Here is a 12,772-nt window from a genome sequence, read left to right as displayed (position 1 = left end):
TATGATGAATTATATTAATTGAAAATTGCCATCTGCATAAAACAATTTATTATAAGAAATTTGTAATAAGTAAAGTAATTGGTTGTTGCTTAATTACTAGGCCTAATTGATATAATTGGGCTAAAATTTCACTTTCTGAAAAATAAAATTATTTTTTTTTTACTTCTAAATAATTTATATAATAGTATTCATACAGAATAAATACTTTAAAATTAACACATTTATAAGATTTTGAGTTATTCTACTCATTATTAAAATGACCATTCGGTTTAAAACAATAACAAGCCAAAAATGGTCCATAAAGATTAAGTTCAAAATTGACTTGGAAAAAAAGAGTAAATTGTGGCTAAAATACCTAATGTTTTCAAAATGTTGTATTTATATAACCAATTTTTTTTTTGCGGTAAATATACTCAATGTCTTCAAAATGTTGCACTTTTATACCCAAACTTTTTTTTGGCATTAAATATACTCAATATTTTTAAAATGTTGCCCTTTTATACCTATTCTTTTTATTATTTTGAGAAATAATAAGAAAATTAAGGAAACATATGGGTTTTTAATTATTTTTAAAATTTTAAATTATTTTCTCTATCTTAATATTTCTCAAAATAACTATTTTAAATGAAAAATTAATAAAAAAAATATTTTTCCATTAATTTAAATTATATATTTTTTTCAAAAAAAAAAGTGAAGGAAAAATACAAGTTTTAATTATTTTGATTAATTTTAAAATCTTAAATGTTTTTTTTTATTATTTTGAGAAAGAATAAGGAAGTGAAGATAATTTAAAATTTAAAATATAATTAAAACTCTATATTTATCTTTCACTTTCCTATTATTTCTCAAAATAATAATAAAAAATAGGTATAAAAGTGCAACATTTTAAAAACATTCAGTGTATTTAAAAAAAAGTTAGGATATCAAAATACAATATTTTGAAGATATTAAGTATATTTACAGGTGTGAGTTTGTAAATCTATGCTGAAGCTAGCCAAACAAGATAGTGTTCAAGAGCTCCCTTCATCCAATTCTCTTCTTCCATCTCCGAATCCTGAGATTACGAAGGAGGATGATACTGGTGAAGTGACTCTAGGGTCTGGACCCAGGAATTTTGTCGATAGTGCGAAGGAGGATGATGAAAGTGTTGGGCAGCAGGCATCTGATCCTTGGGTCTCTGTAGGTGTTTCGAGGGGGATGCCTCATTCTGATGATGAGCAGGGTCCGGTCTCTTGGGCTAATGCGGTTGAGGCTGGGACCTTCCAAGAATCGGCAAAAGCAACCTGGGCTAAATTTAAAGAATCTCTGCCTTCTTATGGAGGTATGCAGTTACAATACTCGGAACCAATGCATAGGGATGGCCAGATCATTTCTAAACTGGACTTGGAAGAGATCGAAGTCGAAGCATCTTTTTGGAAATCAGCTTTGATTTGTGTTGTGATAGGAGCTAATCCTCCATTAGCCATCTTTGAAGGATTCATAAAACAGATTTGGGGCAAACTTGGTGTTGAGAGAGTGGCTGGCCTAAACTCAGGTTTCACCATGGTGAAATTTCGTGATGAAGCTACCCGTGACTTGGTTCTCGAAACTGGTGTGGTTCACTTCGACAAGAAACCTGTCATCCTTTGACCTTGGACAACTGATCTAGATCCCTTGAGGTCAATAAAAATAGTTCCGGTGTGGATTAGATTACCTGAACTTGGATTACAATATTGGGGTGTCAAGTGTTTGAGTGCTCTTGTTAGCACAATTGGGAAACCAATTATGGTGGATAAGATTACCAAGGATAGGTCCATGTTAAGATTTGCCCGAGTCTTGGTGGACATGGAAATAGCTGATCAACTTCCTCAATTTATCACCTTTCTCAATGAGAGGGGACAAGTTATGGAGCAGCCGATTGAGTATGAGTGGCTTCCAACTAAGTGCTCTAATTGTAAGAAGTTGGGGCACTCTTCAAGCTCTTGTAAGTTTGAAGCAGGAACTATTTGGAGGAAGAAAGAGTCACAGAACATACCAAAACTTGTTCAGCAGAAAGGTTGAGGATGCAATTACTTTGAAGCAGAGCAATGTTGTTATGATTCAGAAGCATCCTCAAGCAAAAGCTCTAGTTGGTGTTGGGTTGAATGATACTGGTTAGGCTTTTTTGAAGAGAACTGGGAATGGGAAAGCTAAAGTCTCGATTGCTTATGATTCAATAAGGAACTCCTATAGTGCTTTGCAAGAGATTCAGAAGACTATCCCTGAACAGGTCTGTACCACTAATCCTAATGGAGTTTTGCAACATCCTCAGTTGGAATGTTAAAGGGTTGAACAAGAAGAATAAACATATGTCAGTATTAAATGTCTATAGATTGAATAAGGTTGGTATAGGAGGTTTAATTGAAACTAAAATCAAGGGGGATAAAATTAAGGAGATTATGAGTTCTACTTTCTCTGATTGGAGGTATTATAGTAGTGACTGTCTAGAGGGCAAAATTTTATTAATTTGGAAATCTCACTTGGCTCATGTTGGTATTATTCAGGAGTCTTCTCAAATGTTACACTGTCGAGTTCGTATTTGTAGTAGGAACCTAGAATTCTGTCTTACTATTGTCTATGGTTCCAATTGTTTAGAAGCTAGGAGAGTTTTGTGGAATGGTCTAGGTCAGGTGCATTTGCCTATTCAGTCGTGGTTAGTTTTGGGGGATTTTAATGCAGTGTTTGATAGCACGGATCGTTTTGGTGGGAGGCCTATATCGGGGAAGGAAATGGAGGATGCTCAAAACTGGTTGGCTCTTGGTTTGGTAGGAGAAATGAAGGTTATGGGACCTTATTTTTCCTGGTCTAACAACCAAAATGGTGGGAATCGCATTTATTCTAAATTAGATAGAATTTTCTATAATGAGGCTTGGGTGGATATGTTTCCATTATCTTCAGCTTTTTCTCATTGGGAGGTGGTTTCTGACCATAGTTCTTTGCTTATCAAACAAGTTGAAGTCAGGAACTTGGGGATTCAACCATTTTGTTACTTTAACATGTGGGCTTCTCATCCTCAATTTAGGGAGATTGTGTTAGGTAGCTGGACTAAGCCTATCTGTTCTGGGGGTGATGGTTTGTCGAGGCTGGCTCAGAAATTGATTAGGCTCAAACATGTGCTAAAGAGATTCAACTAGAGGATTATGGGGGATGTTGGGTGCCAGCTTGAGCAAAGTAAATCTCTGTTCCAGCAGGCTCAGACTGCTTTGTTTGCTGATCCTAGCAATACTTCTTTGGTCTTGGCTGAAAGAGAAGCTTATTTGGAGTATAGAAGACATGAGAAAGTTTATGAGAGTTTTCTTAGACAAAAGAGTAAGATTACTTGGCTTCGATTTGGGGATGACAATACGTCTTATTTTCACGCCAGTTTGAAGAAAAGGAAGCTGTCTAATCGCATAGTTTCTTATATCTCAGTTGATGGGTCTGTTGTTGATGATTATGAGCAGGTTACTCACCATTTCCTTCATCATTTTCAGAGCTTCTTGGGTTGTTTGGGTAGAGCTAATGGTCACATTGATATGCAAAGTATCTCTTATGGCCCGGTTTTAGATATGGCTTCCCAACTGGACCTAATTAAACCATTCACTGTTCATGATGTTAAATTGGCCCTCTCTAGCATTCATCCTATTAAAAGTCTTGGTCCTGATGGGTATGGGGCTAGTTTTTTCAAGGTTATGTGGAAAGAAATAGGCATGGAGGTTTCACTGGCTGTCCTTGAGTTTTTTGAGACAGGTTTTATTCCTCAAAGCTTAAATGGCACTCTTTTGGTGCTGATTCCGAAGGTGGACCAGCCTGCTACTGCTGCTGATTTTAGGCCATTAGCTTGCTGCACTACCATCTATAAATGCATTTCTAAGAAGCTCTGCAGTAGGCTTGCTGCAATCCTTCCTTCTTTGATTAATCCTAATCAAGGTGCGTTTATCAAGCATAGATCTCTTGCCTACAATATTCTAATTTTTCAAGATTTGATAAAGGGATACAATAGGAAAAATGGCTCTCCTAGGTGTGCTATGAAGATTGACCTTAGCAAAGCTTATGATTCAATTGATTGGGACTTCTTGGAGAATTTACTAAAAGCTCTTTGCTTCCCTAGTAGATTTATCTGTTGGATCATGATTTGCTTGAGAGGTACCTCCTACTCGTTACTGCTAAACGGTAGAGTCCAAGGGCAATTTCAAGGGGGTAAAGGGCTTAGGCAAGGGGATCCTATTTCTCCTTTTCTCTTTGTCATTGTGATGGATTACCTTACTCGACTGTTAATCAACGCTTCCAATGATAAAGGTTTCAGATTTCATCCTATGTGCAAATCTCTCAATCTGGTTAATCTTTGCTTTGTGGATGATTTACTTATTTTTTGCAAGGCTAATCCGCAATCTGTCCAGATCTTGCATCCAGCTCTTGCTGAGTTTACCATGACTTCAGGCCTTTCTATCAACCATAGTAAATCTCGTATTTACTTTGGTGGGCTGTCCGATGCTGCTAAGGAGTCTGTGTTGAGCTGTACCAATATGCAGGAGGGATCATTTTCATTGAGGTATCTTGGTGTGCCTCTTAGGCCTACAAAATGTAAAGCATCTGATTTTGAAGTTATTCTCAAGAAGATTAGATTGTGTCTTAATTCCTGGGCCAGCCGAAACTTGTCTTATACTGGTATAACTCAGTTAATTCAATATGTCTTATTGGGAATTAGAAATTATTGGATGAATATTTTTCTATTGCCTCAATATGTGGTTAGAGATATTGATCGTTTGTGTAAGAATTTCTTGTGGGGTGTGAAGGGAACCCGCAGCAAATTTCACTTGGCTTCTTGGGAATTTGTCTGTCGTCCTAAAGCTTATGGAGGGCTTGGGTTTAGAGAAGGGCCTGCTTGGAACAAGACTATGAATGCAAAGTATCTCTGGGCCATTTCTTTTAAACAGGACCAATTATGGGTGAAATGGGTGAATACCATCTACTTAAAAGGAGGGCCAATCAGGGACTATTCTTTGAAACAAGATGATAGCTGGTATTCGAGGAAATTGATCAAGCTGAGTCATTTAGTTTCTGGAACAGATTTGGAAGCTGCTGTAGTGCATGGTCAGCTCAGGTTGGGTAAACTGTATACTCATTTGGTTTCTGGTGTGAAGAATGAGTATGGGCGTACAGTTTGGTGCAATTTTTCAGTGCTTAAGCACCGGTTTGTTCTATGGCAAGCTGTTAATAACCACTTACTCACTAGTGATTTACTCCTTAGTTCTCATGTGAATATCACTTTCTTGAGCTGCCCTGTTTGCTATCAGATGAATGAATCTCATTCGCACCACTTTTTTGAATGCATTTTCTCTGAGAAGATCAGACAGACTATTGCTAACTGGTTGGGAGATGCGATTTGGCCTGGGAATTTTACTGATTGGCATGTTTGGTTGGCTGGTTGTAAGCGTGATTGGTTGGGCCAGGTGGTTTCTGCTGCTCTTGCAGCTGCTGTTTATTTTATCTGGTTTAATAGAAACAGATGTTATTTTGATAATTACTGTTATTCGGTTACCAAAATTGATCAATGGATCTGGTTTTCTATCAAAACCAGAGTTCTTAATTCCAATACAAAGGAACTAACAATCACTCCTTTTTTAGGTGGTTCGGAGGTTAAAATCCCTCTAGTCCACTAGTCGATATTATTGATATCTCCTCAGTATTTCTTACGAGATGTTTGTGTTTTTTTTTACCAGAAGAAGCCAACCCTTTTACTATCCAGGGTTTCAGTATTTATAGGAGATTGATATTTGAGTAGATATTGGGGTCATCCCATGACCTTTTCATCCATCATGTCATTTATGTGACATCGATGATTAATTCCTAAACCTTACAGTGAAGTGTGGTCTAATCAATAGGTAAAGATGGGTAATGGGCCGCATGGCCCAACTCAGGCGTGGGATGTCTGAAAACGCACATTTATATTGTGCATCTGAGAATTCAGGAATAGAACAGACACGTGATGTCTGATATACGCACGTTTATATTGCGTGGTTGACTTTACAAGGATTCGGGGGTGTCAGGCCTCTGATGCACTACAAGCTTAATCTGGCTCTAGCTCGTGGCTCTTATCATGCCGCACAATGACTCCAAGGAGCAACTAAATGAATAACCAGCTCGGGCTGGTTACTTAGGGGACAGTGACAAACAACTCTGGATGGACGGTTAACACGTGGCAGATCGAGTTAGGCCCTTCTTTAGCTCACCAAAGTGTGTGCGGATATTTAGGGTGTACATGTGCCCCCCAAGCCCCTGCTCGTGATCTATGACATCATCTGTGATCTTCACAGCGGAGGCTTTTAAACTTCCCTTTCGACTCTTCATGTCCTGCCCACTACACGGGTATCGGACACGTGGAGCGCCGTGGTTGGCGACTGTTCGGATTCCAAGAATTTCATTAAATGGCCTAGCCACCTTTCTGCCGTCGTTTCGCCTCTCGAGTTATGACCCTCGTATTTCACATTAATTTGATCGGACAATCCACCTTGCATTAATTTGATTGGACAGTCCTTGTTTCCTTATGCCTCTTACGTATATATAAGGTGGGCAATCTTCAGTACTAGTCACTCTTCATTTGAATTTTTTTTTTCTTCTCTCTTTTGAGTTTCAGAAGTTCTTCTTCTTTCGGTCATAATCCCATAAATCCCCACGTTCTCGCCACAAGAGTCTCTCAGAAGTCCAGGTTTAAGGATTCCACCAGGACTCCTACTCCTACGCTCTTTGCAACTTTCACTCGGAAAATACACTGTAAGTTCCCTGTCCGTTTGTATGTTTCAGTTTTCTTGTTTCTTTGATAGGAAAATTTATTTCTCAGTTGTAAACAATAAGTTGTTTTTGGTTGGGCTTTGGCGCATAGGTTCCAATTCTAGGCATATTGATTATACTTAGAAACTTGCTTTGGAATATGATGTTCATAACTAGGTAACTTCTGGGTAATTTTCTGGGTAAATTTAGGAAATGCCTATTTGGAATATAGAAGGTGAGAGGTTTTTAGGGTGCAAAACCGGGTAGCTTAGGGGTCACGCTTCCTAGGTGGTTTTGCTCTCAAAACATCTCTTCCAAGGCAAGCAATAATCTGCCCCTCCTGCACAAAGATCCCTGGAGATCAGGAATCCGTTGGAAGCGTGGGCGTGTGACTGTGGCAACGCGTGGCTTCACACACCGCGGGCTGAGATTACCTTAGCCCATGTATAAAAATCACTTCTTCTCGTGCTTTTTTTCCTTTCTTACTTTTTAGGTCGCCTATTAAGCTTTTCCTCATTCTTGTTTGCTAGGCGATCAGATGGGACCCAGAAAGAACGTGCCCAAGAAAAGCATGGCCGGCTCGTCATCCCAGCAGTCCAACAAAGGGAAGGAGATCGAGGTCGAGTCTGCCATCCCCCAATTTGGTCCCATGGTGGAGAAGGAGGTCGAGGTGGGACCTGACGCTTTCTTTGAGGCGGAGAGGATAGCCTCGAAGATCATGACCCAAGGGAGGGTCAATAAGATTATGCTGTCCCATAACATCGAGATTGGGACTGGCGCTCTTATTGCCCGACCTCCCTATGAAAGGGAGAGGAGCTGCATGGCACTTGACGAGGAATTCGTAGCCTGGAGAGACGAGCACCTGAGGGCCAGGGCCTTCCTCCCCCTCGATCAATACTTTGCTGACTTCCTCAACTATGTGAAGCTGGCGCCATTTCAACTCCCCCCGAACTCGTACTGTCTACTGGCCGGGCTGAGGTATCTTTTCCTGCAATAGATGTGGGAGGTCCCCACCCCGGCGGACATCCTTTATTTCTTCTGCCTCAAGGCTAGCACAGATCAATGGGGACGAGGCAACGGGTTCTACTACCTAACTCGCTTCTCGAATTCTCCTCCAGTCATCGAACTGCCCAGCCATCCCAACGACTTCAAAGACCAGTTCTTTATGTCGAACGGGTTTCGCAACTGTGAACATCATTATTTCAACCATCCTCGTAAGTTCTCTCTATTCTCAGCTCGCAAAATCACAATATTACTTTATTCCTTTTCGCATGTAATGACTTGAGCATCATCGTGCATCCATTTTTGCGAGGACGACCAAATCAGTGACCCTTGGGGGTCAATACGATACTTTGGCGGGGCTCCCGCCTAGTGAGAAAGACTACTGCCAGCTCGTGTCTGATGAGATGATGTTGGCGTGTAAGTTAATCTCTGCGGGCCAGACTCTGGCCTTGAGGAGGACACGGGCTAACCACCCAGTAGCTCGCAAGCTGGTACCTATCCCCGAGGGGGATGTCGCAGACGATGACGGCGACGAGCAAGACAAAGAAGACGAGGTGCCGCTTGTGCGATGAAGGCGAGCTCTCAAGGCTGCTTGGGGCCTCGATGTGGATCAGCATCAGTCGGGGGCAGCAGCTGGCCCCTCCGGCCAAGGTAACCCATACCCGTTTAGGGACCTAGATAGGGTTGTCGTAGACCTTAGGCTTGTCAGGTTTAACCCACACCAGCTTGTACATCATCATCGAGACGACCTGGACCTTAACATAACCCTACTCCAGTGTGTGGATCAATTAGTGTTACGCCATGATATGGGCCCTCCTAGGGGCACCGTAGTAGTAGACAACACCTTGTCCTTTAGGTCGGCCTTCTTTGAGGAGTATGGGACCAATCTTAGGTCGTGGCCCTCCCTTCTGGAGGGTGTAGTCGCTCCAGGGCTTAGACAATATGTAGAGGAGTCCAGTCCTGAGGCAGATTCGGGCCCAGAGCCCTCTCTGATCCGTGAAGTAATCAACTTAGACTCCCCTATAGAAGTTCTGAGGCTGGAGGTTGTGGCAATAGATTCCTCCTCTAGCTCGGAGGGTAGGACCTTTTCAATACACCTCTATATTTCTCTTGTAATAAAACAACTTTACATGTATACTAACATTCTTTTCTTTTTTTTTTAGGCGAGGAGATGGCACAACCCAGAGACAACGCCCTGCGATCCATCTTCCAGGGGGGGAACCCTCCTTCCGGACCGTCCGGGCCATTGGTCAAGAGACCCCAGCTGGCCAAGAAGACTCCTGCTTCCGGGACAACCTCCAAGTCCCCCGCCAAGGGGAGGAGTTAGATCCCCGCAGCCACAGAGAATATGCCTCCACCTCCCCCGCGACCTCCAGCCCCTACTCGAGAACAGGAGGCACCAGCTGGAACTCCGCCAGTCTCCGCTCCCATCGTGCGCATCCCGATTAATGCCCAGGACCTGGAGAAAATCCTAGAGACCTTCCGAGGGACGGTCTATGAGACTGCGAGTTATACGGTGGAGCATTATTACAAGGCCAACCCGAGGGACTTGAGGGAGATCGAGGCAAGGAGCCCCGATAACGTCATAGAGTTCGCGCTGGGGATGAACCTCATGGTAAGTTTACTTAGTTAAATTTCTTTGCTTTCTTCCCAGCACGTGTCTTACATTTTGTATTTGCAGGCGGCTTTGGCTCTACACCGCAGCATAACTCAGACCAGGGCCAGGACTGACGAGCTTAGAGGTGAGCTCCAGACAGCTTAGGCCGCTCTCGCATCGGCTCAACAGCAGGAGCAAAGAGCCAAGGTTGCCTTGACTGATGCCAAGGAAAATGAGAAGGCTGCACACGCCGCCTTGACCGCTACGAAGGCCGAGCTCGAGGAGGCCAAAGGCTAAGCAGTTGGAGGTCGAGGCCGCCATCGTGGCAGAGAGGGCGTCCTCCAGCTCCTCCATGACAGCCATGCTCTACCATTGCTAGGCCTTCAACCAAGATGGCGATTTCTCTTTTCTGGCGCCCGAGGTGTGGGAGCCATTCCTTGAGAAGTTCAAGGTCCGTCTTCAACAGGAGCCGCCTTCTGAGACTGGGGAGACTTCCGCTGCCGGTGAGCAAGAAACTGAGGGGGTGACCTCATCTGAGCGACCTTGGGGGGGCCTAGAATTTTTGGATTTTTCATTTGTATTTACCAGTAATTATCTACCACGAGGTTTTTCCTCCTCGAGACAATTAATTTCAGTTACCCTAGATTTTATTTCAATCTACTTTATTTATTATTATTGTTATATTTTTTTTGTGTTTGGGAAAAAATTAGTTCGTGTTAGTTTATTGACCGTTTTTCTTTGAGATTGCAAAGTATTGCCAGTCAATTTTTAACCAACATCTAAGTTTTAGGACCTGGATGTGTCCAGGATATCAATTTAAAGAACTGAGTTCGTGTTAGTTTTATCGACATCTCGTGCTTTTTAGGAAAAACACTAGTTAATCAATTTAACTAACTTCTAAGTTTTAGGACCTGGTTGTGTCCAGGATATCAATTTAAAAACTTAGTTCGCGTTAGTTTTATCGACACCTCATGCTTTTTAGGAAAAACACTAGTTAATCTATTTAACTAACTTCTAAGTTTTAAGACCTGGTTGTGTCCAGGATATAAATTTAAAAACTTAGTTCGCGTTAGTTTTATCGACACCTCGTGCTTTTTAGGAAAAACACTGGTTAATCAATTTAACTAACTTCTAAGTTTTAGTACCTGGTTGTGTCCAGGAAATAAATTTAAAAACTTAGTTCGCGTTAGTTTTATCGATACCTCATGCTTTTTAGGAAAAATACTGGTTAATCAATTTAACTAATTACTAAGTTTTAGGACTTGGTTGTGTCCACGATATAAATTTAAAAACTTAGTTCGCGTTAGTTTTATCGACACCTCGTGCTTTTTAGGAAAAACACTGGTTAATCAATTTAACTAACTTCTAAGTTTTAGGACCTGGTTGTGTCCAGGATATATGCCCCCCAAGTAAGCAAAAAGAGATCTTTCTCGGTTACTTTGAACACGCTCTTTTAAGTCTGTATGCACACGGAAACATACGATACAAGAAATATACTTCTCATTTTTTGATAAAACAGGGTGGCTTTTATAATTAAGCCTTACAAAAGCATGACTATTGATAATATTTCTTTAGGTGCACAACGTTCCATGTCCGTGGGACTGTTTCTCCATTAAGCTGAGCTAGCTTAAAGGTCCCTTCCTTCACAACCTTTATTATTTGATAGGGCCCTTCCCAGTTTGGTCCCAAAACTCCGTCCTTGGGATCCTTACCGGCTAAAAAGAGCCTTCGGAGCACCAGGCTGCCTAAGTTAAAGACGCATTTTTTGACCCTTGAGTTGAGATAACGAGTGATTTTTTGTTGATAATGCGCGAGCTGCAGCTGTGAATCCTTTCGTTTTTCGTCAATTAGGTCGAGGGACGCGCTAAGCAATTTATCGTTCTGGTCTTGTTGAACGCCCGAACTCTGTGCGAGGCTGTCTTTGTTTCGAAAGAAAGGATGACTTCACTTCCGAAGGTCAGGGAGAAAGGAGTATGCCCCGTCGAAGTTCGGTGTGAGGTCCGGTATGCCCACAGCACCCGTGGGAGCTGTTCAGGCCAAACTCCTTTAGCTTCATCCAACCTCTTCTTAAGGCTAGCTTTGAGCATCTTATTCACAACCTCGACCTTCCCATTAGCCTGGGGGTAGGCCACAGAGGAAAAACTTTTAATTATGCCGTGTTTTTCACAGAATTCGGTGAAGAAGTCGCTATCGAATTGGGTTCCATTATCCAACACGATCTTCTTTGGCAGCCTGAATCGGCAGACAATATTCTTAACCACAAAGTCGAGGACCTTCTTTGATGTTATTGTCGCCAGGGGTTCTGCTTCCGCCCATTTTGTGAAGTAGTCAATAGCTACCACCGCATAGCAAACTCCTCCTTTTCCCGTGGGTAGGGCACCAACTAAGCCAATTCCCCAGACTGTAAACAGCCACGGGGATGAGATCATCTTCAGCTCGACTGGCGGAGCTCGGGCAATCGTGGCGAACCGCTGGCACTTGTCACACTTTTGGACGTAAGAAACCGAGTCCTTTGATAGAGTGGGCCAATAGTATCCTTGCCTCAATATCTTCAAGGCTAGGCTTTGCCCCCCAACGTGATCCCCATAAAAGCCTTCATGTACCTCTTGCTGAATAGCCTTGGCCTCTTCTGGCAGAACACATCACAGATGAGTAAAAGAAAGGCCATGCCAGTACAATGTCCCGTCTATGATGGTATACCTCGGGGCCTGATAAAGTATTCTCCTTGTGCCGCTTCGCTCTTCAGGAAATTTTCCTGTTGTGAGGTATTCGATTATGGGAGTCATCCAGGTTGGCCTGTCATCGATCATCTCGACCTTTCTCGTAGTTTCCTCTACGCTTGGCCTTTCCAAGAATTCCACCGGTATCAGTCCCAAGGCTTCGGCCTCCCTGGAGGTGGCGAGCTTTGCTAAGGCATCAGCATTGGTGTTCTGCTCCCGAGGGATCTGTTCGACTAGGCTGTACTCAAATGCGGACAGCTCCTTCCTTACCTTGGCCAGGTAGGCCGCCATCTTGGTTCCCTATGCTTTGTATTCTCCTGATACCTGGTTAACCACGAGCTGGGAATCGCTATAGCACTGGACAGAGCTGACCTTCAGCTCCCGGGCCACCCTTAGTCCAGCCAATAAAGCTTCGTACTCGGCCTCATTGTTGGACGCTTCGAATCCGAACCGTAACACAGAGTGGAAACGATGTCCCTCTGGGAATATCAAAATGACCCCAGCTCCGGACCCGTTCTCATTTGACAAACCGTCCACAAAGACTTTCCACAAGGCCTGCATCGGTTCTTCCATCGGTTCCTCTTGGAATCCAGTGCACTCTGCCACGAAATCAGCCAGAGCTTGACTTTTGATTGCAGTTCACGGTATGTATAGTATCTCAAATTGGCTGAGCACGATAGCCCAC

At 42.7% G+C, this 12,772-nt stretch overlaps 1 protein-coding gene across 1 annotated transcript; it reads left to right on the top strand.

The window, feature by feature from the left end:
* The first annotated feature begins 3,158 nt into the window (after window positions 1-3,158).
* On the top strand, window positions 3,159-5,782 carry LOC133832484 (uncharacterized). The gene is made up of 2 exons (XM_062262821.1): window positions 3,159-5,625; window positions 5,721-5,782. The coding sequence occupies exons 1-2, from the start codon at window positions 3,159-3,161 to the stop codon at window positions 5,780-5,782; spliced, it is 2,529 nt and encodes an 842-aa protein (XP_062118805.1).
* The last annotated feature ends 6,990 nt before the right edge of the window (window positions 5,783-12,772 follow it).

This window comes from Humulus lupulus, chromosome 4 (assembly GCF_963169125.1).
Source record: "Humulus lupulus chromosome 4, drHumLupu1.1, whole genome shotgun sequence".
NCBI classification, from domain to species: Eukaryota; Viridiplantae; Streptophyta; class Magnoliopsida; order Rosales; family Cannabaceae; genus Humulus; species Humulus lupulus.
This window is presented reverse-complemented; position numbering and strand designations above follow the sequence as displayed.